The 8,635-nt window shown below is 34.5% G+C and overlaps 1 protein-coding gene across 1 annotated transcript; it reads right to left on the bottom strand.

Annotated features, from left to right (window-relative positions):
• Window positions 1–1,011: 1,011 nt before the first annotated feature.
• LOC140044016 (histamine N-methyltransferase-like) lies at window positions 1,012–3,800 on the bottom strand. The gene is made up of 4 exons (XM_072088497.1): window positions 3,626–3,800; window positions 3,120–3,295; window positions 1,852–1,993; window positions 1,012–1,376 (listed from the first exon to the last, which is right to left on the bottom strand). The coding sequence occupies exons 1-4, from the start codon at window positions 3,798–3,800 to the stop codon at window positions 1,012–1,014; spliced, it is 858 nt and encodes a 285-aa protein (XP_071944598.1).
• Between the last annotated feature and the right edge of the window lie 4,835 nt (window positions 3,801–8,635).

Raw genomic sequence — 8,635 nt, 5'->3', positions numbered from 1 at the left:
GCCACTCCAATTAATTTCGGGCAGGTTGAAATCTCCAAGAATGAGGAATTCACTGTTTTTATAGTAGAGCATAGCGATTTCCACAGACGAAGTATAACGACGGAGGACATCGAGTGTAGCGTTCGGTGGTCTATAAAATAATCCAACAAGAGGCTTTTACGCCGCTTTAGCTGAATCTCTATCCACATGAACTCTGTTGAATCACTTTCTAGGCGTTCCACTCGGTTACAGGTAAATTTGTTGTTCACTAGCATCAGGATACCACCACCACGTTTATCAGTATATCTTATACTTTATTTACAATTGCAACGAACCTGACTCCCCATCTTACTACCAATGCATTACGTCATTCATTGCACACTCATAACGGAGTGTAACTAGCGCCATCAAAGTATATTAAATGCAGTGCTACCAATTATTATACTTACTGATAGCGTAATTTAAACAAATTATACTTTTACTATTATTATAAAACAATGAAATACTTCACATAATCACATATCATATCACATAACACATATCTATACACTTATTTTATATATAAAGAGATTATTATGTGACGAAGGCCGTGTTTCGCAACCAAAACAAAAATTATCGGTTAATTGTTTAACCATTTACGTAATATTAACAAATAAAATGCGCATGATCAGTCATTACCGAAGAACGAAGTGGCCAATCACAACACAAATATTTTTCCTTTAGGTCAAAGGTTAAAAATTATCGCGTGTATCCGATAATTATCCGATTTGAATTGTTTTAGTTTTTCTCGAGTGGAATCAGTTAAACTCCGTTCCCACAAGCTATTTATCGATTGGTTATCGGTTAATTTTTATCGGTTAATTTTTATCGGTTATCGGTTAGTTTTTGGATGCGTAAACACGGCCCGAGTTTAGTAGGCGGTATAGGCATTCAGTACGTTATATATGATTGTTACTTTTATTGTCAATTAGTATTCGTCACCCAGAGTTTATGATAAAATATTGGTATGGCAATAATCACGTTTAATGTGAATCATAGATGTGTTTTCTGAATACTAATTCCAATTGAATCCATGGGAATGCAAGTTTTATCCCCAATCACAGGACGTTCGAGAGTCAACATGTTTCGTATTTGAAGAACCAAATTAGGAGATGTTTCAACAAACTTATCAACTCCAGTTAAAAAGTCCCACAGAAGGCTTCCTGTTTTAGATTTTGGGTCTGCTAAACATTGACTGACATCCAGCGATGAACGAATGTTGTCACTATGGTACTTGTATCTAAGTCTGTTAATTATGAACAGCAAATCTTCACCAGAGACCCGGTTAAATTTGTCATCTTCTAAAGAACACAGTTCTTTAGCGAATGCTTTTCGGATACTTAGAAGTCCATTTGAAGCTATGGGAATGTATGTAATATAGAGTGTAAGTAGGTTACATATAATATTATTTTCACATTATTACACATTTATATGAAAATTAACCAGCAAATATATTATATACTTATATTTTGACATGGAATAAATAAACTTGTTCATGTTTTTTGTATTATTATTTTTTATTTCATACGCATTCAACAGCGAGCAATTCGCCAATTACAGGATAGATAAACTGTTTTATAACTGATCGTGCTCATAAGTCCCGTTTGAGGTTTAAGGAGTGAAGTTAATAAAAGTCGTAAGTTACAACCCTGGCACTAGGTCATGAGGATTGGATTGGAAAGCAGGCACTTAATCACCTTATATTGTTAGTTAGAAATATCTCCAAGTGCCCATAAAACTACATTGTTGTCGTCGTTGTTGTTGTGAATATTATTTATTCAGGGTGGTGTGATTGATCATAGCTTAACTGTCTGGTTATATATTACATTGTACCTGATGCTTGTATAATTAGAAGACGTCCGCCCACTTCTAATTGGTTGAAGCATTGCTGAATGACGTTCATTTCATTTCCTTTGAAGTAGTATAGTACGTGGAATAAATGTATGATGTGAAACCGTTTATCTCGAGTTTCTTTCTGTAATGAAATATACATTAGTATTATTCCTATGTTGACTTGGTTCCTATAATACTAACACTTTTTGTCTTTTCTTCTTTCTTTCTGGCAACATTTTAAACGACAAATAGTATATACCCCCACTACCACTTTTTTTAAAAATAAATTGTGCCTCCTTACTGTACTTTATAGCCACAGGGTGAGAAAATAACTGTGTTCATATAATATTATACATAATTAGTTACAGTAATGTTAAAACAAGTTGTCAAAAAATGTATATAATATATTAGCAAGTAAAAATACTTTGGTAACCAATTGTTTTTTTCTTTAATAAAAGTTTGACCGATATATTATTACAATAATTGGTTTGTTTATTAAAATTAATTTTAAAAGTATAGTAAGTTTAGGTTATTTTCGCTACCAGTAATTATATTACATAGGTTTGTTTCGCACAACCTTGTCCACAAAAAAAATAAAGAATTAACGACCGACCATATTTGTTTATGTCTGTAATAAAATAAAAAATAAACGTATTAGAAGATAATGGTTGTAAAATAAAATTAAAGTCACGATGTCAGTTTAGGATAAATGCAATTAAATACCAGTAATTCTAAAATATAAATAGCGCCGATTCACGAGTAATATAAAGTTGGCACTAAGGTTTATATTAATAAACTTGACATTAATGCTGATGAATTATGTGAGCTTATATTATTATGTTGTTGCTAATGTTGATAATATTATGAATATAACTGTAGGCCTATTTACCGGTACTACTCTTTAATACAAAAATGGAGTGACCTGCTGGGAGATTGAAGCTTTTCTTTATACATCTGTACCATGGAGGGAGTGGGGATATTTTCCTCCATGTGTGAAAGTAGGGTGTTGAAAGGGTTTTTTTTTAGTGAAGGAGGGGCGTTTCTTCGAGTAGGTTTAGTTTATTTTGTTGGATGTAATATGGTAACAAAAAGATCCCTTCTTGCTAAGTTAACATGGTCCGCTAATATTATATGCAGATTAACCTGCTGCGAGGTTGAAGCTTTTCTTCATACATCTGTGCCATGGTCGAATTTCCTTCAATGTATGTAATTAAGTACTGTGTATTTTGTTGAATTATCTAAGATATCTAATAAAAAGTTACACATACAAAGTAATCGAGAGCATCAACTTGACGCCAGTAAAATTTCACGACATCCAAACATTTGTTAGAACACACATTTGCATTGAAATGATTCATTTCAACAGCGTTTGGTTCCAATACACGAACAAAAATATTCTTCTGCTTTTTCTGAAGGTTTTCACAAATGAAACAGTCGATCTCACCTAAAAGCAATACAAAAATAATACATTTAATTTGTTTACAGGCCGGATGCCGATTCTAAAATAATATTTAATCTATTCTAGCCTCAGGTAGATGTTTTTGTTGAAAGCGTTCTGTCTCATTCATTCTAATCTGTTCATCCAATTTCGTACTTTCTACCGTTGATTTTATTAGTTCACTCTTCCCTGGTTTTATAAAAGAAATGTCTATATTCATCATTTGTTTTTTTTTCAACTATAGTCAATTCATACTACTGGACGTAGTAGAAAGATTTACAATGATATATGTCAATAACACAAAAAAAACAGACATTAAAAAAGAAGTTGACTTACCAACGCCACTGCCCACTCCAAGAATCCGGCACTCCTCTTTGCCTGTTAAACTGTCTCCTTCTATACATTCATCCAACTTTTCTTTTAACCAGCTTTTCATTTTGTCATTTTGATCTGACATTCGTCGAAATTCCATAAATGATGATGCAAAGTTCTCAGTGGATGAAATAGACATTTTGAAGTAGTTTAACTACTACCGAATTGAAAGAGGAAAATTGTGTTGTGTCATATAAAGACCCGACATTGGATTATAGTCAGGTGATAGTCAGGCAGCATTTGTATTTTACTTCATATATTTAGCCAAGTTTGATTTTTCACTTTTAAGTGATCAAGGACATCACAACGAACAACTTCCAACTTGTTGTCCAAATTCTAAACGCGTTTTTCATTCGCTGGGGGCGCTTTTTCAAAATGGCCGCTTATGCTATCAAGTACTTATATCTCGGCAACCACTAATCGTAAAGACTTGGTTTTAATCTTAAAATGTTTGTAATGTACATATTTCTATTTACTCTAATGGAATATTTTGACCAGAAATGACGGAAAATGCCATTTCTGACCATTTGACCTTTGACCTTCTATCATCATATCTCGGTAACAAATGGTCACACAGACTTGAAATTTGTTTCAAATTGTTCGCAGTATGCCTTTTTATATTTACTGTAATTAAATGTTTTGTTTTAAAGCAAACAGAAATGCCATATCTGACCTCTTGCCCTAATGCATGTAACATCCACAACTGAGAGACTATAGATTTGTCTAGTATTGTTTATAACTTGTACCTGTACTTGTGGTTTTGTTGATGATATTCCTTGTTCCAAAATCAATATTTCAAATCACCAATGGAACTGTTATAATACTAAATAAATACATACAATAAAGTTCATCGATATCGTCTACTAGCTCTACATTCCAGTCCTTTGTATTCTCACATCCATCACCACACTCACATGCATCAGTACAGAGCAAGTTGTTTTTCTTACAACTACAGCGATTTATTGAACATGAACCATTGCAGGTCCATCGACGAATTTCTAGAAGAGCTTCTGTTGCTGGTGGATTGTTGCAAAATACCGGCTTCAAGTGACCATCTTCTAGTTGCCAGGAGTAGTCAGTTGCTGGCGGAATAGATGGTGTTGGCTTGCATGATGAATTCCATACAATAGACATGTAGTATGCTCTTTCCACGTGTGATCTAAGAGTTCCCATGGTTGGAGGTAACTGTTGTCCTTCCTTGCCTTTCTGTGCAAATAACATCCATCTCAAGTCTGTGACATAATCTGCCTTGATCTTAGAAGTACTGTATAATATGCAAACATATCTTTCCATTTGCCTGAAAATCCAATTTGGTATTTCAGAGGTCAGTCCATATACAGCAAATGCATCTAGTATTTCATCGTCACATTTCATAAGTGCTGGGAAATGGGCGGACACTCCTTTTCCAGCAAATGTACCTGTGTTATCTGCACCTTTAAATGCGTACCATCCAATCAGTGCTGCTGATATTTGTTTTCAAAGTCGGTAATAGCATTCCCATATAGGTATTTTTCCCCTCTTTTCCTACAAAATGTGGTCATTGGAGGAAGTAGAGGATAGCTTCCTGTTAAAAAGATAAAGACATCAGTATCTACAGAAAATATGTCAACATTGGCACTTGGGTCTTTGTTCATACAATCAAAGGCATACAATAAGACCAGTTGGTCCCCTTCTTCCAATGTGTGTTGTCCGTGCGTCATCTCTGGCATCATGGTAACTTCTGAGAGATTGCAGTTTGCCATGGACGTGTGATGTGTTACTAGGACCTTCTTCGTGTTGTTCTTGAAGTGATTAGGTATCTTCTCTGACAGATTTTGTAAGTTCAGTTTTGGTCTCTTTGTGCGATAAAAATGTCTTAATGTTCTTAATCTCAGTGTTGTCATTGACATGGTAGTGAATGGTAACTGTTTTCTGTGTTCTCTTATCTCGTGTAGATTCTTTTAAAGATCCTGATAGATATTGATCAAATAAAAGACGAACTTCATCATATGGTTTGCTCATACCAACAATCAGGTTAACAAATTCAGATGCAAAGTCAGAAGCATTGAACTTATCAGACACCTTCTTTACCATATTGACGACACACATTCCATCAATAATGCTGCTTTTTATCAGGCCTGCTGACATTATCTGGTAGAGGGAGTTCTGTTATTGACTGCAATACCTTGGATTTTCCAGAAAGCATTATCATTTTTCCATCTGGATGGAAATTTGATGGTGGAGTGCAATTGAACTCATAGTTGCCTATGACATCCTTTAGAGTGAACTCTGGCCTGCTCTTCACCACAACTAACAATCTAGACAGCAGCTTTCTCTCTTGCTTAATTGAAACTAGTTGACCTTTAATTTTGGTTTTCACCACTGCTCCTACATGCTTGAAATAAGAGAAGTTGTTTTTCTTTTGAGGGTCCCAAAATGTTACGGTTTTTTCAACCATTCGTGAAGTCACAAATTTATCCAATGCTTCTTTTCCTAATTGGTCTCGCTTTTCAATCGTTTGACTAACATCATCGGAGGTTACCATGCCAGGCACTGAGTTGGCTTGTCACTGAGTTCCACGGGGATCTCACCAGGCTAGCATTGTTTGCTAGGTGTTAGCGACAAGGCCTAGGCTGGAACTATAGTTTATAACTATTTAACTAAGGCCTCTCTGTACAACATTTATATCAGCATAGGTACATTATTATACAAGTAAATGTATATGTACTAATAATAAGTATGATTTCCCAGCAAACACTGTTTAAATCGGTTTAAAAAACACTTACCATTTAAACTAATGAAATCTAATCTGCTTGAACTTTCAGCCAATCACAGGCTAGGATTATGTATGGAGATAATGAGTGGCTTTTATTTATTTTAAAACTTTAATTTCCAAGCTTAAGTGAATGTTTTAAAGCATCAATAATTGAAAAATCAATAATGTGTTACAAATATGGATGTTCTGAGCAATCTGTCGAAAAATGTTATCTATAAGTAACCAACATGTTGTGGATATCACACATGTTATGGTCAAAGGTCAGATATGGTTTTTCCGGCCATCTTGAAACAAACCTTTGCATTAAAGCAAATAGAAACATGTATTTTCTGAACAATTTGGGATACATATCAACTCTTTCTGACCAATAGTTATTGAGATATGATAAGATCAGGTCAAAGGTCAAATGGTCAGAAATAGTATTTCCGGTCATTTTAGGGCAAAATGTTCGATTATAGTGAATAGAATTATGTACCTTACGAACATTTTAAGACTAAAACCAAGTCTCTACGATTAGTGGTTGCCGAGATATAAGTACTTGATAGCATAGGCGGCCATTTTGAAAAAGCGCCCCCAGCGAATGAAAAACGCGTTTAGAATTTGGACAACAAGTTGGAAGTTGTTTCTTGTGATGTCCTTGATCACTTAAAAGTGAAAAATCAAACTTGGCTAAATATATGAAGTAAAGTTAATATAGTGACAAATGCTGCCTGACTATGATATACACATAAAACTGTGTCAACAATAGACACGTTTCTCGCTCGCGATCAATTAGAAATAGTGGGTATAGATTTGTAAACAAACCGAACACCTCTCGCCTAGTGCGTGTTGAAGCATAGCGAAATGGCGACTGCCGAATGCTTTTGTTGCAAGGTGCATCATAAATGTTGTATATGTTGGATAAATCGTGAATTTAACTACACAAAATCACTGAATAATATTCCTGTTTTTAATTTTCAAACACTTGCTGAGTGGTTTGCGTCGGCTCCAAAGGATAGTGGCGCAAAATCTTGGAAATTTTTCAAGGAAAGGTACGTCCACGATGTGCTCGTGTCTCTCCGCCCGCCCGGTGGCGTTGCCTGATGCGGTACTTCGTCTACTAGGCCTAGGAGGCTTGGGTGTCTGTTTAAGCGCCGAAGAACATCACATAATACATGGAAGATGCAATAGGAGCATGAAGAAGAATGAAAGATAATAATTACTATATTTACGCAACATTTGTAAATAAAATCAACAGTTAACATGTATTAAATGCACCGTAATATATATGTGTCAAACCAAAAATGACAATACATAAATAAAGTGATGATTCCGAACCAAATGCCCAAATAATTCTACAGTGAATATAAAACATAAGTTTAGAAAATAAATAACATCCTTACCATGCCATTCCATCAAAAGGCTAGTTTTGACGATTGCTTTTTAAGATGATCATCTCTCAGTTCTCCCATGCTTTAACATACCTCTCGCTGTACTGTGTTTGTTTACCATTGTATATACCCACTAAAAGGTCAAACTGACGGTGACCTCGCGAGCGCGAAACGTGTCTATTGTCTCTGTTAATGCATTTAAAGTATAGGAGCAACAAACTACTTTCTACGTTTTCTAATATTTAAAACAAAAATGTAACATTACGGTGATTTATCGATGTGCAAAGCGTACATAAGTACTTGCGGCAAAGCATAGTTGCGCGCGTGTTCTGTACGCTAATACATTATAAAATTCGATTGACTTTGGAACGAAACTTCTCATAACTAAGAGTAAGAATTAGAGTGCAATTTCACCCATCCCTGGTCAAAATCAGCAGATTAATATAAGCAATATACTCAGAATTAGTTTCCAACCATAACTGTTTTTTACTAGCATAGATGCAGGCCGAATTATTTATGATGTTTTGTAATCAGATTTGCTTGAGTATTCCTTTAATTAAAACGGATATAGGCCTAAATGAGGATCTAAGTTTATGTTGGTTATTAGCTTCAGATATCTGTGAATAAGTCCATGTGTAAGTTCATGTTATTAATAAAATATATTATTAAAAAATCAACATGATAATTGTGATTTTATTAAAACAAGTATAATATTGTTGAAGTCATAAAATTCAGAGTTAGTGACCAACCCTAATTGTTTATTTCTTTAATAAAAATACACTGATATAGCGGTTGTTTAGGATTCAACTTTTACGTTTATTTTCAGTACCAGTAAACATATAATAACGT

The sequence above is a fragment of the Antedon mediterranea genome, chromosome 3 (genome assembly GCF_964355755.1).
Source record: "Antedon mediterranea chromosome 3, ecAntMedi1.1, whole genome shotgun sequence".
NCBI lineage: Eukaryota > Metazoa > Echinodermata > Crinoidea > Comatulida > Antedonidae > Antedon > Antedon mediterranea.
Note: the sequence above shows the minus strand (reverse complement) of the source record. Positions and strands in the feature narration are given on the sequence as shown.